Here is a 20,575-nt window from a genome sequence, read left to right as displayed (position 1 = left end):
GTGGTACAGCTGCCCAATGAGAATGGCAAAATGATAAGAGATGACAAAGAAAAGGCAGAAGTGCTCAATTCCTAGTTGGGCTCAGTCTTCTCCCAAAAGAGGGTCAATGGCCCTCCTAGGAAACATGAAGTTGAAGGGGCAGGAATGCAGCTTGAGTTTGATAGACAAATCATCAAGGAATACCTAATCAGTTTGAACAAGTTCAAATCTGCAGGGCCTGGTGAACTGCATCCTAGAGTATTGAAGGAACTGGCTGAAGAACGTTCAGAAACCACTGTCTATTATCTTTGCAAAATCATGGAGGATTGGTGAAGTGCTGGATGATTTGAGGAAGGCTAATGTTGTCCCTATCTTCAAAAAGGGCAAAAAGGAGGAACCGGGGAACTACAGAACAGTCAGCCTGACGCTGATCCCTGGGAATCCTGAGGAGGGCAATGAGGATGATCTGAGGACTGGAAACAAAGTCCTATCAGGAAAGACTGAAAGAACTGGGCATGTTTAGCCTTGAGAAGAGAGACTGAGGGGAGATATGATAGCACTGTTGAAGCGCTTGAAGGTTGCCACAAAGGAGGGCTAGGAAGTCTTCTTGATCATCCCAGAGTGCAGGACATGGAATAATAGGCTCAAGTTGCAGGAAGCTGGATTTCAACTGAACACCAGGAAAAACGTCCTAACTGTTTGAGCGGTACGACAATGGAACCAATTACCTAGGGATGTGGTGAGCTCTCCAACACTGGAGGCATTCAAGAGGCAGCTGGACAGCCACTTGTCAGGTGTGCTTTAATTGGGATTCCTGCACGGAGTAGGGGGTTGGACTCAATGGCCTTATAGGCCCCTTCCAACTCTATGATTCTATGAAAAAATAAGATGTTTGTAAAACATCAAAAATCAACATAAAATGTGTCAAAAAAGAAAAATTCTCCATACAATGATCCTCAGCAGGAAAAGAGCAATTCTAGTGAGTAATCAAAAGAAGATCACTAGCTGAAAATGTATCCCCACCTAGTTACTGTAAACCTTCTTTCAACAAGCCTAACTAGAGACTTTTATCTCGGATATTTGCATTGATTTTATCTATGTGATGTTATTTTTTGTTTTTATATATACAAATATTCTATGTGTTTTTTAATTGTATCATAAGTCAGTTTGGGGTGCCTCATTGGAAGCGATTCATAGCTTTCTTCTTCTTCTTCTTTTTCTTCTTCTTCTTCTTCTCCTTCTCTGAGAGCTATATTTCTGACCAATTTAAACTTGCTTAAACATGAACTCTTAGCATGTATATGACTTCCACGCAGAGCTTGGAAAAGTTACTTTTTTGAACTACAACTCCCATCAGCCCAATCTAGTAGCCATGCTGGCTGGGGCTGATGGGAGTTGTAGTTTTAAAAAGTAACTTTTCCAAGCTCTGCTTCCATGAGTGTCAGATGTAGAATAGCTTTTTCAGATGCTGGCTTTTTAAAGGGAAATTGTCTCATCCTCCTTTGCCTCATATGCTTTTATGATGAGTTTGGGCAGTCTTAATTATGGAGACTGGGTCTATCACAATGGTTTTGTCTAAAAGTCACGTGAGTGTGTGTGTGTGTGTGTGTGTGTGAGAGAGAGAGAGAGAGAGAGACAGACAGACAGACAGACAGACAGAGACAAAGAACCATAATGGTCTTCAATAGCTTTATCCTTTTATCCACTAGACTTTGCAGAGACTCTGATCCAGATTTTTTTGGGGGGGGCTATAAGGCAAGATGCTCTTCCATCTCCTGGCCACTCATTACTGCCCATTTGTTTGCCCTTTCCCTCTTGGCCCAATCCACACCACTACTCCAGAGGTCAAGACAAATGGAGGCAACTGCTCCTTTTCTTTGTTCACATCACTGTTCACGTGCTTGGAGAGGGCAGATGAACAGGCAACAACAATAAAGGAGGAGCAGGAGGAGGAGGCTGTAGGAGTCAGCAATAGGACCTGCTGGTGTGTGGGCTTCTGTAAGGTTCCTGGCAATGCTGACCCATGATGCCTGCCCTGAGAGGCCCACACAGTCAAGGAGCAGTTGATTTGCTTTGACACTGGAGGTTTATAATCAGCAGCTGAGAATCTATCCAGGAACCTGCCAGCACAGCAGTGGGGAAGGTGGAAGCCCAGGAACAGCCCCTGCAGCTGAACCAAGAGGAAGTACAACCTGCACTGAAAATGAATAGGTTTGAAGAGACTCTGTCACAGCCTAGTAACCTGGGTACAAACCAACCCCTTGCTCACTTTTCTAGCTCAGCGTTCTTCAACCTTGGGTCCTCAGATGTTGATAGACTACAATTCCCATCATTCCTGACTATAGACCATGCTGACTGGGGATGATGTGAGTTGTAGTCCAATATCATCTGGGGGCCCAAGGTTGAAGGAGTGTTCAGGCTTTTGTGCATGTTTGAAGGCCCTGCACCTGATGTGCTCTCGAAGCAGACCCTTCCAGTGGGAGCAATCAAGAGGCCTGTGACTTATGGAGGTAGAGCAGAGGGGAATTTATCTGCCTCACAGTGAGATCATGTCAAGCAGTAGGTACGATGGAGAAGAGGATGACCTATTACCAGCCAGCCAGCCAGCCAGCCAGCCAGCCAGCCAGTGTGAATCAGCCCAACTGGTCCAGCAGAATACACCCTTTGAGAAAGGGTAAAATCATAACGAGCCCACTGGATCAAGCCAATGGCCCATCTAGTCCAGCATCCTGTTTGCACAGTGGCCAACCTATGGGAAGCCCACAAGCAAGTCCTGAGGGCAAGAGCACTCTCCTCTCCTGTAGTTTCCAGCAACTGGTATTCAGAAGCACGCTGTGTGCAACCATGGAGGCAGAGCATATCTATTATGGCTAGTAGCCAATGATAGCCTTAATCATCCATGTATCTGTCTAATCCTCTTTTAAACCCATCCAAGTTGGTGGCCATCACTGCCTCCTATTGGAATTTCATAGTTTAATTATGCACTGTGTGAAGAAGTACTTTCCTTTGTCTGTCCTCAATCTTCCAACATTGAGCTTCATTGGATGTCCATGAGTTCTAGTGTTATGAGAGGGAGAAAAACTTTTTTCTATACCCTTTCTCCATGCAATGCATAATTTTACACACTTCTATCATGTCACCTCTGACTTGACTTTTCTCTAAACTAAAGAGCCCCAAATGCTGCAACCATTCCGCATAGGGGAGTTGCTCCATGCTCCATCCCCTTGATCATTTTGGTTGCCCTTTTCTGAACATTTTCCAACTCTACAATATCCTTTTTGAGGTGAAGCGACCAGAACTGTAGACAGTATTCCAAAAGTGGCCACAGCATAGATTTATATAACGGCATTATATCAGCAGTTTTATAAATCAGTTCCTGTCTTAATGATCCTTAGCGTGGCATTTGCCTTTTTCACAGCTGCCTTACACTGGGTCGACATCTTCACTGAATCCTCCACTCAACCCCAGTGTCTCATTCCTCATCAGTCACTGCCAGTTCAGACCCCATGAATGCATATGTGAAATTAATAATTTTTTTGCCCTTACGTGCATCACATTACATTTGTTTACATTGAATTGCATTTGCTATTTTACTGCCCATTCACTCAGTTTGGAAAGGTCCTTTTGGAGCACTTCACAATCCCTTTTTGTTTTAAGAAGCCTGAACAACTTAGTATCAGCAAACTTGGCCACCTCACTGCTCAACCCTAACTTTAGATCGTGTTCGAACCAGTTAAAAAGCACAGGTCCCAATACCAATCCTTGGGGGACTCTCTACATCCCTCCATTGGGAGAACTGTCCAGCTACTGGGCTTTGACCCTGGAGGATAAATTATCATGGCCCTTAGATCATCAATATGGACCAGGGGATATGTCAGAGTGGATTAGGAAATAGTATAGGAGAAGCAAAAGAAAACAAAAGAGAAGGATCCATTGCAGAATAGCAGATGTGCCGTGCAAGATGCCAGTGAAGCAAAACAGGAGGCCCTGGCAGAGAACCACTTCACTGAGCTGAGAGACTATTTTGGGTAGAAATTTCATGTGATGTTACTGGAAATGTTCCTAAATGTCCTTTGTGAAGCAATGGGAACCATGAAGACTTTCCATTCCATCCCAGGACAAAGTGAACCACAGCTCATCAAGGGAATGATGGGTGAACATAAGCTTTGAATGAGTTTGTTACATTCTAAACTCATACTTCATTTCTGAATGTGGTTGAAATTTCTGAATTGGAACAAAGTAGGGAAACTGTCAATTGTAAAAGATTTAGGAGAGCATTCACCCAATGAGTTTGTCAGCACAAGGATTTCTGCTTGCACAATGAGACTCCCTCCACCCTGTGTGCCTTTCCCAGATCTGCTCCAGAGGATTGGGGGAAACTCTACAACAGATTTTTATGGGGTGGGGGAGAAAGTCCCATTGTGCAAGTAGAAACCCTGGCTCTGTCAGGATCCTGACTTAGTGCTACCTTGGATACAACCCTTGGTGAGTACACTGCTTTTTCGCTGCAAATAAGATCATTGTTGTGGTTAAGGAGAGTAGGGTAAAGATTCAAATGCAGAACCTTTGTTATCCTGTGTTTTATTTATTCATTTAGGCATAACCAACCTTTCATTAAAATGAATCACAGAGTATGAATGTGTGGTTTGGTGGTGGTGGTTTGGAACTGGGTATTTTGATGACTTCCCTGCATCAAGGGATGAGGAATAAATGTCTGAAGCTTGACCTTTTGTGCATTTGTGTTGGCAGAGAAAATAAAAACACAGGTAACTAAATATGTAAATATGGCACACAGGCAGGAGTGGATCCATATGACCTTATCCACATTAATGAAATTCTAATAATCTAAGAGTATTGGGTAAGTAATAGTAACAGATTCACTTTTAGCCCTCACATGCAACTGGGAAAATACTTCATAATTTTTAGCCACACATCTGAATGATAAGATGTGCTGATTCTTAGGTTAGACTGTGATCCCTAGTGGGTCCCAACCAACCAGTTGAAGACCAAAGGTCTAGAACTTGTCTGAGACATAAACCTTCTTAGTGAAATAGTGTTATAAGTTTGGGTTGCCTTTTCTTTGGGAAGGTGCATTTCACATACATACACGGTTGAAGTGTTGTTTTTCTTGATTGTGGTTTTCCTAATTGTGGTGAATGTGTTTATCTTGATAGTTTTGCCTAATATGCTGTTACATAAACTTGGGACCATGTTGTTGACAGGAACTAGAAGCGTGCTGGCACCTCTCGGTGCAATTAATCAGTTGTGTGTTTAACTGATTTTTGGTGATTTGACACAGATGTTTATGTCCCCTAATGGTATATTTATAACGGTTTACTCATGATACTGCGGAAACTGCATGTCTTATATGTAGGGAAAGGGCAGAACTGAACTGAGTCGAACAATGGTTATTGCATATGCCATTACTTTAAGGCCATTATTCACTATATATAATACAGAGAGAGAGAGAGATTGCAGTAGGCAGTGGTACTTTGCTATCTGCATATCTCTTCTGACAAAGTTGGTCCAAAAAAGGAAGACTCCAAAGTAGATATATAGTGCTTTATAACCAAAAAATTTTTTTCAAGCAATTCTTTGCTTCAGAGAAAACAAAAAAAATATTGATTTGCACTTGTAAAAGATAACTTAATATGAACATGAATCATAGTGGAAAACTAATTATATTCTTCCTTGCAATTCCATAGACATCATCATTTGACCAACTGTCTTACTAAAATAGGCAAGGGAATAAAAGGAATGTCATATCAGCAAGTTATGACAACAGTCCAGGGCATATTGGCTTCATTTGCAGATCTTGGAGCTAAATACACCCTAGCATGTCAGTATGAATGAGGACACAACCAACAATTCATTTGGCAATAAGGCCTGCCCATCCTACAAGGAGCCAAAGCACTTGGAAGTAGTGTGGATAGTTACCATCTAGCATTCTTGTTCAGAGATATCAAATTGGATTCCACCTTCAACACACAACCCTTGCTGCAACTAGGATGGCACAGAACCAGGATTTACAGGAACCTGTTCATTATAGCAGTGAAATAAAAACTGGGGGGGTATACAAACTGCTGTGCTAGATATGATTGAAAGTAACAGCATTTACAGAGAATATTGGGCACACTGTGCATTGTACAGTGAGTGTCCCAATGTTGGGATAAGCAAGCTTGCATGCTTTAGTAGGGAGATGTCCCTTATAGCCAGAATTTGGGACACCCCTGTGCTTGTTTACTGTGATGTAACTTCCTTGACCAGGTGGTATTTCCCCCTTCTGCTACTTTTGTTAAGAGTTCTTATTCTCGTTTTGCATATTCTCCATTAAGATAGAGAGAGAGAAGCTTCCGCAGGCTTCTCTCCCAGATGATCCCAATCATAGACTACTACCTACATCTATCTTTTCTCTCCAAGCTAGTGCCTATGTTTCCTGAACATATGAAATGTTGTGAGTAAACATTCTTGATACTTTTTACCAAAGACTATCTCTGTTGCTTTTATTCAGCTGGTCTGTATGAGAGGAAGAGGGGATGGTTAATTCTCATTCAGCTTTGCTAAAAATAAGAGGTTTTTGCTAAGAGATAGAACTACTAAACTGTTTCTATCTCATTTAAACCCAATACCACATACTGAAATTAATATTGGAGCTACAAGGTACCTAAACTCCATTTTACACATATTAGAGCAAATGTCTGAGAATACACATTTGTACTTTGGACACTGCACCATTTGCAGTTTTGGATTAAAAAATGCTTACATTAGGTTATATATCAGCAAGTTGGGCCCTACTAATTTCTAAGTGGACACTCATTTTAACAGTAGCAGTAATTACAAGGAGCCTATAACTTGACCGCCATCTATCTTTACATACATAGCTTGCTCAAATGACAGATTTAGTAAAGAAGTAAAAATGAATATAGCAAGTGGGATATATAAGCACCATCCTTATTCATTCTGCACATGTTTTTGGGAAGGAACTAATCCATATTTGCACTCCCCTTTCTCCAGTCCTCAACTTTTGTTTTGTTTGCGTGTGTCTAAAATCTGGACACTTTTCCTTTTTTCCCCATCAGCACCACCACCATGAATTATCAACTCTAGGAATTAGGATGAAATATGTCTATAAATTGATTCACTGTAATTTACAGATTGCATATAGTAAAACAATTTTTATACTAGTAAACCATAGAATCTAATTAAAATATGTAACTACAGGGCAAAATTCCAATTTAAAATAATCTAGAGTTAAAATTAATATAAATTTAGGACTCAAACACTCGCATTATTTCCACATTCTTATCTATGAGTGCATTGAACTATTAGAAAAGTTCATATATTTCTGTAATCTGCCATATAGTGAAATAATGTTTGTTGGAAAAGTTGTTCAAACTTTAACCAAGTTGTATGGCAGTACCATCGTTTACTAATAGATTAAAACGCTGTTCCATGTAGTTTGTAGGCTGACTGAGCAGGGCCACTGATAGCCATGTTCCAGATACTATATTGCTTTCTCTTTCCCTAAAGACATGTTTATTATTTCTATTACTTAAAAACTGTTGTTGGTGTTTTGTTGCTTATTAATGATGTATTGTTTTTATTAAGATTGTAAACTGCTTTTGGTGCCTCCATTTTTGAGGTGGAAATGCAGGCTATAAGACAGCTAGACAGGTAGAAAAGCATTTCATCTTGGTTGTAGCCCCATCTTTTTTGCCAGAGCAACTGGATCAATGATGCTTCGAAATACTGTTCATGTATTACCAAGAGATGATGTTAGAAGCAGCTCTGCTCAGATTACTGTGTCCCTTTTGAAAAACAGAACATTACATGAAGAATTTATTCTTGCAGCGAACCAGCCATGGGCCATTAGTTGGAACCAGATTCTGGCCATTGCATGGCAACTGTCACGTTAAAAGTACTCCCTGCTAATTTAGAAAAGTTGCATGCATCCATGTGGAGCCTTGCATGACCATGATTCCTAAACTCTTCATAGTACATTAAGGGAATATGGATTTGAATTTATCATGGTCATCGTGCCTGAAATGTATATTTAAGTATTATCAAATAAGCATACTATCACATAAAATCTGTGAGAAACACATTTCAGCTGATCTGTGTTGGTCCTAAATCAGTGTCTGAAAGCAATTATGTTATACGTGAGGGTTCACAAACTGAAGCTGAATCCAAACAAGATATTGGTTGGTTTTTTAACTTTAGGTAAAATTTCTCGTTATAGGGGGCAATCCAAACCACTGACCTTCCTCCACTTAATGGAGTGGTGTGGCCACTTGCTGGATCCACAGTTCTACTATTTGCTCCAGTCAGGATGGAAGGGCAGGGAAAGGAAAAAATGCTTTCATTGCCCCACCACCTCCCAGTATAGTGCAGCGAAGAGGCTCCAAAGAAAGATGGCTTGTTGCCATCATGCTGTTTGAACTGTCACATGGATCATGCAGATCCAGGCAGTGCTGGGCAGGAGGACACCTTCGCCTCATTCTGGCATGCAAGATTGGGGAGGGGGGATTAATTGTTGTTAGGTAGGATTGTCTGATGGAAACATGAAGGTTTGCAATCTAGAAGTGTTTTTGGATACCAGGGATATGATACACAAGTTGCACCCTACATACAAGACAGAGGCAACTTCATGTATCATCTGTTGCAGTGTTGGTTATGTGGCGATGCCCTTGAAACTGTTTGGAAACCACAACTATAGTGTTGCTGCAGTCTTTACAGGAATAGACAAATGGAGCATGCACTGACTGCCTTTGATTTTTAGGGCAGAATTCAAGGCTGGTAATTAGCCACAAAGCTCAAGTAGGTGGTTGGACCTTTTGTATGTAAATGCCTGCATCCATAGGAATTCCCCCCTCCCTACAGAGATCTGCTCTAGACTTCTGATTAAATCCCCATCTTTCTGGGAGATTATTAAGATATAGAATAGGTCCTCTTCAGTTGAGGTACAATGACTCCAGTATTTCGTCATCTTTGCACAGTTTTATAAGACACATCAAACACTGAGAAAGCAGTGGCTGGAAAGAGTTGCACTTACAAGACTGCATTTTTAAATGCTTAGCTTAATCTTTGTGTATTTATGGTGATTTATATCAACTTCCACAGAGATGCAAAGGTTAAATTTAAAACAAATAATAAAACACACACAAACAGCAACCACAATAAAGACCCATTCTGAATTTTGGTGAAATTTGTTAAAACACAAACATCTGTTGAAATTTTTGCCAAATTATTCAAGGGAAAATCATATAGTGACACAGATAGACTCAAAGACTCAAAGGGAATAACTTCTCAGGATTCACCAGTATGGGATTTGGGATTTCCCCAGTATTGGCTAAAGCAAATATGTGGTACCTTTGGCCTTCCAGATGCTGTTGAACATCCACTCCCAGTAGCCCCAGTAAGCACAGCCAATGGTGAGGCATGGTGGGAGTTGTAGTTCAGCAACATATGAAGGGCCAAAGGGCCCACCCTCGGTAAAGGCAAAGTTAAAGTTAACTGTAGAAATTTAGTTAATAGCAAGTTGGAGAGGGGGTATATATTCAACCTACCTTGTAAGTAAAAATTCATACGTGATTTAGGGCACAGTCCAGTGGAATCTGGGAGGGCATCCCAGGGGCCACAGGATAGAATGGATATCCCCTTGGCCTGTGGAAAGGAAAGACCCTCTTTGTGATTGCAGAAACATCTGCAGTCAGCCATCCTCCTCTGCTCTGATTATTATTTATCATTTATAATTAAATAGGGGAGGGGAAAAGGGGGCATGCTGGGGCAAACTGTAGGAGCCCTTGGATCCACATGATCCTAAGCTCCCTTGTTCTCCTGGTACATCCCTCACCACACAGAAAACCTATACCAGCTCTAAAACTGGTATAGTCCATTTCCCTTCCAAATACAAGTATGGGTGGGAAATGTTAAGCTGACCAAAGACGAAAAAGGACCCCATCACCCTGCCAGAGCAAGCCCATTAGTACTCTGAATTTGGAAGTTTGTGTGCCTTCAGTTCTCCTTCCACAGCAACGTAGCACTGGCCTGTTAAGTAATGAAACCGATGTGTTAACCATAGGAATGTTAATTCTTCCTCCTAGGAGGAAGGGCGGGATATAAATTTAATAAATAAATAATACAAAGTGTAATGCACACATAACAGTTTGATGTTAGATATATCTTTTGAACACCCAGAGTCTGTTGGTTTATATCAATAACAAAACTGAATTTTCTGCTACATGAAAAATGCATGCATTCTTCAAAAAGTTTTAAGTAAATTATCATTAAAAATCTCTCTTGTAAGCCTTAATTCATAAAGCAGGATTCTGTATTTTTATTTTCCAGCAGTCAGAGCGCACACTGAAATTTCAGCCATTGCTTATACATTCAATACGTTTCATTTTTTTAAAAAAAACTGTCTTAGAATACATTTTAAATGGTTATTATAAACTCCAAATAAATTCACCATAAAGAAAAAATGTAAGAAGTAAATCCCAATCTGCCTCTTATATAAATAAATCCCATCTCAAAATAGGTTGTTCAGCATGAGCATGTATCTTTTAATTTTATCATACTTGCAATCATAAAATCATTCATACTTCAATTTAACAGTTACCAACTTGTTCATTGTAAAGCGCCAAGTCAATAATGGTTAAAAGAACTGCTGCTATATGCAACTTATAAATAATTGTGTTATTTCAATAACCAGGTTACAGCTGGTGAAGATTTTGAAACTGAAACATCTGGGATTGTTATCACTGGAACTGTGAAAAAATGGGCAACTTTTTGTTCCTGTGCTTCCATTTGCTTATTATAATTTTGCATCATCTCATGTTTAGATAATGCTAGCAATCAAAATGCAGCTTTGTATAAATCTAACAAGAGTATGCAAATAGCACATAAATATGAGTTAAATCCACATTTTGCTCCTGCTGGAGACGGGAGCAGGCAATCTTTGCCAGTTTCCCCCTTCCCCCGGGATTTGGGAGACCCCATGGAGGTGGCACTGAGGTGAGGGGAAAATCAGAAAATATTACCTGCAATCTACCAGCAGGTTCCCATCACTCGATGTGGATAGAGCCTTTTCTTTGGCAGATGTCTGGATCCAACCCTACACTAATAGTGTATTTTGCCAGCATCTACTGTAGCTGGAACATAGCAAGCTGGCTTATATTGAGTCAGACCATTGGAACATCCAGCTCAGTATTGTCCACACTGACTGGCAGCAGCTCTCCAGGGTTTCAGACAGGGAGCATTCCTGGCTCTAACTGAAGAAGCTCGGAATTGAACCTGGGACCTTCTGCATACAAAGCAGATGCTCTTACCACTGAGCTACAGCTTATCCCCAAGGATAGGTGAGAACAGGGACTGATCCTTACTGCAGTCTGTTTTGAGAACACATACAATTATCACCTGATGTATTGAAATAGCTAAAAGGTACTTTAACATCTTTAATTTTGAGAAATGTGAGAAATTATTAAAATGCTGCCAATATTGAACCTTCAATATTAAACCTGAGAAGACTTTATAACTTTGTTGTTTCTTGATTAAATGAATAAGCTCTTGATTATTTTTTATATAAGTCCCTTTATAATATTACAAAGGCCTTTGGGTATATGAAATAAAATCACTCTGCTACAGTAATGGGCATTATAGCACAACAATCCATTGGTTTTTTCACACATCTACTGCTGCCTCTGATGTGATACCCTTTCCAATACTAAAACCTTAAGTTTAATTCAGTGAGCATGTATTTCCAATTTGCAAGGCAGTGGATCTTGTTGGGCTTCACAACTCACTGCTTGTGCCGCTGTCGCTGAAGCAATCTTTAGAATAGAGCAGCCAGAAAATACAAATTTGGCTGAAATGTACACACTCAAAGGGAGCCTATATCCATGGAAAACAGGAGCAGAACAATACTGACTGTGATGTCCTTTTCAGTTCCAAAGGAAATAAGCCCATGAACAACAGAGCTGCTCCATCTGTTCCTATGACTTTCAGTGAACTAAGTGGGGAGCGAAACAGCTGGCCAAAGTACATGTGAAGATGCCACTTCCTGGTCCAAAATACATACAGATATTGGCCGTGAGTACAAAAGTTTGTCCCCAAACCTAGAGTTCAGATATACTCACAGTAATTTCTCCGTGTTTTATCACGAAATCCATAGAATTTCCTCACGTATATCCATACACACTCACCACACAAACATGTTTTATCATCACCATATTCCTGATTTCTCAAGAATCCTGCATCACCTAATTTATTTCAAATACAAATAATTACACAAATTGATACTTTCAAGGTTTGTACAAAAGCATCTATTTTACTTATTTACATTTTTAAATTGATGAAACTGGGAATTCAATTGCTTTTTTTAAAAAAAAATCAACAGAGTAAAATGGACAGTTCTCTTATTGTAAAATAAAGTAATACTGTATCACTACTGAAATAAATCTCCTTTACCAGTATTATAGTGGATTTTATGAACTGTAAGACGAAGAAAGCATATGGACCTCAGGGGAAAAAATACTGTATCAAAAATGCATTCCAGCAGCTTTCTAGTATTCTCTCCCTGCCCCCAAATATTTTATTTTTTTAGTTGATATATAAGTATCCTGGACTTTCTACCAAAGGTTATCAGATTTCTAGACTCACTTGCAAATCACACAATGTACTCTTTAAAAAAAAAGAGCAGATCATCAGTTTTATTTGAATACCAAGGTCCTTTTCCTGACATTGTTAAAATAAAGACAGAACTACAGAGACAGAATCCAGTATAATTAGTTTCCAACAATAAAATTTCTTCGAACACTGTTGCAAAATTCCTTCTACTGAAATGCTTTGCTACAATAATAAAAAGCATACATTACATATAAAAAGATACCAGTGTACTAAAAGTGACAGAAGTGAACTAGCAAATCCTTCAAAGCACATAGTATATAAATGACTAGCATTTAAAAACACCTCCTATAAAATGTAGGCCATATACATTTATAAATCGGTGATCTTTCCCAACTAAAGCAATGATAGTTTTCAAATAATTCTGTTGCTCTGTACAGCCTGAAAGCATAGTTCAAACTTGGCTTAAGTTTGACTTGTTTTGTCTGAACCGAACACAGCTCATCCCAGCAGCTGATAATTCCTATGGCAAAATTATGTCAAATAAACCATGACTCAGTGTTCAACTGCAATGTGAATTATGAACAGAACCACTTTTTGTATCACAATGAACCTTATTTATAATTTGAAATTAAATTTTAAGATTATTTATCAATGCAAAAATTGTAGGAACAAATCCCTATCCGTCCTTCCTTCCTTCCTTCCTTGACAGGGGGTTGTGTCCAACTAAGTCCAACTCACAGGAGACCCAGTGAAATTAATGAACCAAAATTAGCCATGTCATTAACTTTAATAAGTCTACTCTGAGTAGGAGTAGCACTGAATATTATTACCCTCGGACACTAACTTTTGCAGTTTTCCTATCTTGTAAAAGTGCAGCTGAGCCATTAATTTCATAATGAATGTGTTTGCAGGTGCAGATCTAAGGACTGTTTTCCCTGCAACTCAGATGGTTATGTAAACAATGTTATATAGTACAAACCGAAAAACAGCGGAATTTATTGATTAAAAATAATTAAGAATATCCATTAACTTAAACAAGGCTATTAAACTCCTCAAACAGTTTTTGGAACTATCCTTATTATGCTACTTATAAAGTTAGCACTGTTAGGCATTATTGCTTACATACAGTACATCATATGCCTCCTGATACAAAGCAGTAATGTGATCTGTTTATATACAAGGTACTTTTTTCCTTTTTTTAACAAGCTGTAAAAACATTACATACTTTACAGACAATACAAATTCCCACATTGGTACTCAAGTCTAACAAATGGAATGCAAAACATTAATAAAACATAATATAGGAAGACTGACAGCAAGTCCTTGATTGTCAAGACACATTTATATTTTATATATAAACTCTTAACTGTGCAGAATCAAAGATTCAATCATAGGTACATCCTTATTTGATAACTCATATTTACAGAACAATATTGCGTAAAAAAATAAAATAAACATTTACACATTTTTTACCTTTCTATTCACCGGGATAAAGAAAGCAAGAAACAACTTTGAGAAAGGTTTGCTTGCTTCGGTTTGTGTTCGCTACCAGAAGATCTCTCTCTCTTTTAAATTATTATTGAAAAGCGGAGCAATTATTTTATGTAAGTATAGCAAAGCAATTAGAAAATTTCCCTGAAACAAAGTCATTTGGAAAAAAATGAAAGTTAAAATTTTAACATAATGATGCTTTTCATTGATTTCAATACTTTCTCAGGACTTCCCCCCCCAAAGGAATAGTTAAATGTGCTACATACCTAACAAACATGCATTAGCAAAAAATTAAGCATTTCCAAAAGTCACAAGGCTTCTGTTGAGCAGAGTTTAAGAAAACAAAAATAATTTGTTTTATTAGTAATATCAATTGGAAAATTACATTTGAGTTTTTACCAACCAAAATACCCAGATCACGAGCACATTTCTGCCTTCTAATGTTTTGAACTATATTCTAAGAGCTACTCCCCAGCAACTTGCTAAAGAGTTTAATGTCAACCCAACAAAATTTTAGGTGGCAATCTTACAAATACAAAGCAGGTTAATACTGAAATATTCAAACAGGCTGATCTTGGATCTATTGTAGATCCTCTTCAAATATTTATGAAACATGATAACACATCATAAAAAATAATCTAAAGAAACATGGGACTATGTTGTATCCATCCAAGCAAAACTTTCTCAGAAAACAAACCAGAAAACTTGGAAATGAAATCCAACAGGTATACTAAAAACGCATTAATTCACATTAGTGACTTGAAAACCCATTTTAAAATCACAAAATAAATAAGCAAACAAAAGCAGGCATATAACATTACAATGTATATCATTCATTTTGACAACTGGTTTAATTTGCAAATATTTATACATATGTTCTGCAATATGACAGTCATACTTTCGTAAGACCTCAGCTAAATGACTTAACGCCACTGAAGACATCCTCATTTACAATCACCAAACTTTCAGGCTTTCACTGTACTTTCTCTGAAGTGCTGACTCCCTCCAAAACCTTAGCCATCTGCTATACCTGGGAGTCTGTAATAATTGTTTAAACTAATTTCAGGGAAGACATGAAGAGGTTATCCATCATAAATGAAAAATGAATCCTTCTACACTATTATTCAAAACTATAATACACTGCAGTACATGATGCTACTGTTTCTCTGCAGATAAATGGATAAATCAATCTTGATCAATTGTTTACATTGAATTATTAAAACCAAGAGAAAAGTGGCTACTTCAGCTTTAAGCCTCAAAAGCCAATTCTTTAGTAACATGATTATATTCATAGTAAAAGGAACAGTAAATTAGTGTTAAAAGGGACACTCAGACCCAGCATACACCCAAAATAGGAGCTGTTAAAGATTGAAACAATGAAACTAAACAGAACATTTGCAATGAAACCTGATTTCAAACAGATTAAGTGAACTGAATTGCAAATAAAACATTTGAGTTTAACAGGACTGTAGGACCACAGCAGAGATGTCCTAAATTCACTTTAATGAAGCATTATTAATAAAGTATTTCTATTAACACTGTCTCCAAACATGTATAAAATAGGCTTGTGAGATAATTAACAAGGCTTAAGATGTATCTTCATAACTTTTTTTCTGCAGGAGCAGGTTGTTACATCATTTCAGTGGGAAGGATCACAGATGGAGGTTCTGCTCATGTTTGAGATATTCTATACTCAAGTGCTTTTGTGCCGCCACCCCCTTGCTGTAGCCCCTCATGGTCCCAATAAGTCCCTCTCAAATTTTTGGGATACTAGAGAACAACACTCCCTCAATGCAGTGAAAGGAACAGCCATAAGAAGAGTAAGTATAGAGAGCTCTGCTGCAGCTATAGATGTTTGACCAAGGACATACTTTGGATCCTACCTGTAGCTCTTTCAATTTCTTTCTGTTCATTTTTTCATAATGGATACTTTCAGATAAGCATCCTCTTGTTTTCTTATTGTATGGTTTATTATTTTATTTTTATTGTATCCAATTGGGTTCCTTCACTCACAGAAGGGTATTTGATGCAGAGGATGCTTCCGTGAATGAAGGATGGGAAAGCCATTTCACTTATTACCCCTTTCATCTGAGCCCGCAGTCTGCTCAGAGAGAATGCAGGGGGCTGCAGGAAAAAAGATACAAAGGAGAATTCCCCCCTAAATTGCCTTCCTCACTCTTCCATTCATGGAAATCTTTCCTGGGCAAAGAAACTTCCATAAGCGGAAAACCACAAGTGGATACTAGCTACTGATTGTGTGTACATCTCTCACTTGCCACTGTCTGAACCACAAGTAAATGTTAACTGAAGGCACAACAGAGCCCTCAAACATTGTTCTGTAATACTTAGTTAAATAGTTGAAATTAAAATATAGTATGTGCTAACTGTGCTAGTGCAGAAGCAAACAAAAAAAATGGAAAGATTCATTATTTAGAGGTTTTCATGTGTGGGTATTAGTAACAGCACTATTTTGGCTTGACATCTCAGTTTTATTTACCTACTTTACTATGAACCAGTGGGCAATTTATAATGAGTAATAGGATATAACATCTTATTGCAAAGATAGCTTGTTTATGACCCACTGCAATAAACAATGCATTTTGTGACCTATGAGCTTGTAGATCTAACACATATGTCTTGGCTACTGCAGTACCTGTCCATGGGTTTTATGTATATTCTAAAATGGGCCTGAAATTGCACAGCTGGAACAAAGGAGAACACCCAGTGCCAAAATTAGGAGTTCCATTTTAATCAAAAGTAAGAATTGCAATTTTGCTTCCCTTAACCAAATTCATTGAGGGAGGGAGGTATCATTTGGGTTACCTTTGAGAGATGGTAAGCAGGCCTGATGCTCTAAATTAATATATGCATCCATCTTCTCTGCCTAAATGATTAGTATATTTGGCAAAAATGTATCTACGTTCCCATCACTCAGCCTTTGGGTAAAACACTGCCTCAAGATTACCTTAAAACAACCCATTAGCGAACATATAAGAGGATGAAATCAAAAGCTTCAGTTTTTAAGAAAAGGTTTTCCCAACATTTACGTTAAGTCAAACCACACCATGTTAAAACTGTATACAGAACTAAGCATTGCACCACACTGTATAACTCAAGACAATCTACTATTAAAACAAGGGAGAGGGATAAAGTTTGCAGTTAATTGTTTTGTGAAATGCAGTAAGAGTTTGACAATTTATCTTTTGGTCACTGTCCTCGGTCACTAGCTCAAGTTGGCAAAACTGCAGTGAAACTGTTCATTAAGGTAACCTTTCAGTTGTTATGTGATAATGATGCAGCCACATCAAACCTAAAAGTCTAAAATAGTTTTATTTTTTGAGAAAGAAAAAAGTTGAAAAGAATCTAAGTGCTCTAATGTTAATTATTGCAGATTTGTAGGATGAAGCACAATTTAACTCTTAAATCCTGGAGTTTCATATAAACATGAAAATGGGAATGTCTTCTACAAAGCATTTTAGCTAAAACCTAACTATCTTGATACCTGTTATTTGGAGATAAAAACATAAAGAGTTACATTCAGCTTCAAAGGTACAAAGAAATATGCAATACTTCAGGAATGAAGTAAATACATTAATTTTAAGTATTTTGCCTTTAAAGTACTTTTAATTAAATCAGACATTTAAATAGAGGAGTGCATCTAGAAAACATCATTACCTTTCTCAAAGTGTTGTAAAAGGAAATGCAAAGAAACCAAGAATGAGTATTATGTGTATTACTTTTTAAGAACTGATAAAATGGATTTTTTCCTCAGAATGCATTATAGTTTAGCCATAATCTCCTGACATTTAAACTTTTAAGTTTATTTCATTTGTACAGTCTGTTCATGTTCCCTGCTGAAGTGCAATGGCTAGACTAATTAAGAAATTCCAATATGAATAATCTCATAATTATCATTCTTCCCCCAAAATCAATGTTACCAAACTAAGAAATTATTATAGGAGAGACATCATATCTGGATTTTTTTGGTTTGGTTTGTCTTCTTTAAATCTCAACATAGCAAGCTCTTGATCTCAAACAAGGAAATAACCACCTGCCTTTTCAGTGGACACCCACATATAAGGCAATTCATAAAGAATGGTGACTAACCACACACAAAAAAAGCAGTTGCCAATACGCTGTACCAGCTCACTTTTTTGTTATAACACAAGGCCTTAAATCTGTATAGAACTCCAGCTTATACAGAAAATGCTCATTCTTCACAGACCCGTGCTAAAGTGCCAATGTTATTTCTACAGATTTTCTTAGCCAAACGTCTGGCCTGTTGTAGCATCAGGTGAAGAGTTCATTCCAGCTCGAGCATCATTTACATTCACCAAAGGAAATTCGGGGAATTCAGCACTTGGCCCTGGTCCCCTCAGGTTCACTTGCCCATTAGCAGTGTTAAACTGAGATGATATTCCAGCTCTTGTTCCATGGTACTGAGCCCTGAATGGTTGCTCAAAGGAACCTATTTGATATGCTTGATGGACAGGCTGTGCTTCAGCTTTCTTCTGAGAAGTTACTTGATCCAAAAAGTCCTGGGTAGAGGACGAGGAAGAATGATTTGGTTCATCACCTGAAAAGGGAAAAGAGTGCTGGGAATCACCAACAATAAGTCCAAAATGAGACTTGTCTGGAGTTGTTCTTAATGGAGAGTTCATTCCTGATCGAAAACTGTTGACAGGTATAGATGCATAGACCTGCTTGTCTATAGAAGAGAATGCTGTTTGCCCTGTAAGAGTCTGGTTGTCATTCACAAAATTAAGGCTTGGGTTGTTCAAATAGGCATCATTTTGGCTAGTTCTGTCCAAAGCTTGCTGAAGAAACTTAGAATATTCCTGTAACATACTCGCTTTATCAGATGAGGAACCTTGAGAGCTTGTTGCAACATTTTCAGTTTGTGTCACCTCCGACACCTCAGAAGAATTTATTGATATACTCGAGGTCACTTCAGTATCACCCACATTGAAAGCTATTTCATGCTGGCCATTAGCTTTATGGGAATAATGGTCTAAAAGAGTTTGAAGTACCTCATCTGGAATTACATTTTTGTCATGGTTGCCTTTAATTTCCACATTCAGTCCTGATGTATCCAATATTGATGCTGTGCTACCTTCATCTATGACGCTTGCAACAGCAGCTTGTGTGACTGACGGTTGGGAGGCAATGGTGCCTACGTTCAAGGCATATTCTCTGCTATTACTATTAGCTGCTTGGAGATACCGCCTTTTCTTTAAAAACTGCATTGCATCATCATAGTTTGTGCTGCTGTGTACAGGTTTACTGGGGCCTTCCTGTAAAGTATCAACTTGGTCAATGTCAGCATTGCCTTCAGAGTCCAACAGGCCTTGTTTATCCACAAGATCAAATGCATACTTAGAAACCTTGCTGTCTTCATAGGAGGCTAAAGATGAAATGGTCTGACTTTGCTCCAGTGACTGTTTTAGGCTCCTCTTACTGTTAACTTTTTTAAGCACCAGTTTCGGTGGGTGTATTTCTCCAGAATTTGCTTCTTGCAAGTGCCCTCCACTGACACAAGAATGCGGTAGCTCAACTGCATATTCGGCCACCATATATTCATCTTTTATCTTAGTACTGCCAGCATACAAAGGCAAAAAATCATTCTTATCTTTCTTATGCTCAGATTTATCTATCCCACTTTCTTTGTCCAGCCCAGAAGATTTCAATTTCTCCGTTTTTTGCCTTTTTTTCTTTGGCAAAGAGCTGTCTTTCAAAGGCATAGGGAAGCCTTGATCTTCATCAGGAGTCAAGAGGCCAATTTTGGTGGCACTTCTGTTGGGTTTCTTGTCACGGTTCTCATGGCACATACGTTTGTGTTTCAATACACGGTCAGTCCTTGAGAAGAACTGCAGAGGATATTTTTGATTAGAGAAAAAATAGCAGCCTTCCAGCCAATTCACATTTTTTGACATGGTAAAGTTGTCATAAGCCAGGGTGGGAAACTTTTTTCAGCTTGAGAGTCACATTCTCTCATGGAGAATATTCCCAGGGCTGTATGCCAGTGGTGGGTAAAGCAAGAGGCAAATGGGGGACAGATCAATGGATGCGATTGTTACCTTTGTAGACTACATTCCAGCCACACAAAAGTCAGAGGTTTCTACACTCACCCACTCACATCTCTCCACCCACCATCAGGGCAAGCAAGAGTCATTATGAGTTCAAAGGCACATTTCAGTCAGGCAAAAGGACATGAGGAGGGCACGGAGGAGGGCTGATGAGAAGTATGGTCTGGGGAGAGGGTTTGGTCTAGAGAGAGAAGCCTGGAGGACTGCATTTTGCCTCGAGCCTGAGGTTCCTCACTCCTGGGCATAAGTAATTTTGCCAGCATGGTAATTAAAAAATTCCCACATGGGACTAAGGATTGTATAGTCACAGTGTGAAAACCTTACTATGTCAGATGATGTGAGAGTCAGTATTCATATTCAAACAAATTCAGTTATTTAAAAACTCAACCCTTTAT

The 20,575-nt window shown here is 38.6% G+C and overlaps 2 protein-coding genes across 8 annotated transcripts in view; both read right to left on the bottom strand.

Moving 5' to 3' along the window:
* SLC12A8 (solute carrier family 12 member 8) overlaps positions 1 to 9,627 on the bottom strand; it is a 113,217-nt gene extending 103,590 nt beyond the window's left edge. The window contains exon 1 of the mRNA XM_061609037.1: positions 9,546 to 9,627. The gene's annotated coding sequence lies outside the window, so the exon portion shown is untranslated. The remainder of the gene's footprint in view (positions 1 to 9,545) is intronic.
* Positions 9,628 to 11,525: 1,898 nt separating this feature from the next.
* ZNF148 (zinc finger protein 148) overlaps positions 11,526 to 20,575 on the bottom strand; it is a 33,377-nt gene continuing 24,327 nt past the window's right edge. For 5 of the 7 annotated variants that reach the window (XM_061609030.1, XM_061609033.1, XM_061609031.1 and 2 more), the window contains one exon: positions 11,527 to 19,961. In XM_061609030.1, the coding sequence (XP_061465014.1) occupies positions 18,357 to 19,961 (1,605 nt within the window). In that variant the 3' untranslated portion in view covers positions 11,527 to 18,356. Of the gene's footprint in view, positions 19,962 to 20,575 lie in introns of all 7 variants that reach the window. The other 2 variants (XM_061609034.1, XM_061609029.1) reach the window with 1 other exon arrangement.

This window comes from Rhineura floridana, chromosome 2 (assembly GCF_030035675.1).
Source record: "Rhineura floridana isolate rRhiFlo1 chromosome 2, rRhiFlo1.hap2, whole genome shotgun sequence".
Lineage (NCBI taxonomy): Eukaryota > Metazoa > Chordata > Lepidosauria > Squamata > Rhineuridae > Rhineura > Rhineura floridana.
Note: the sequence above shows the minus strand (reverse complement) of the source record. Positions and strands in the feature narration are given on the sequence as shown.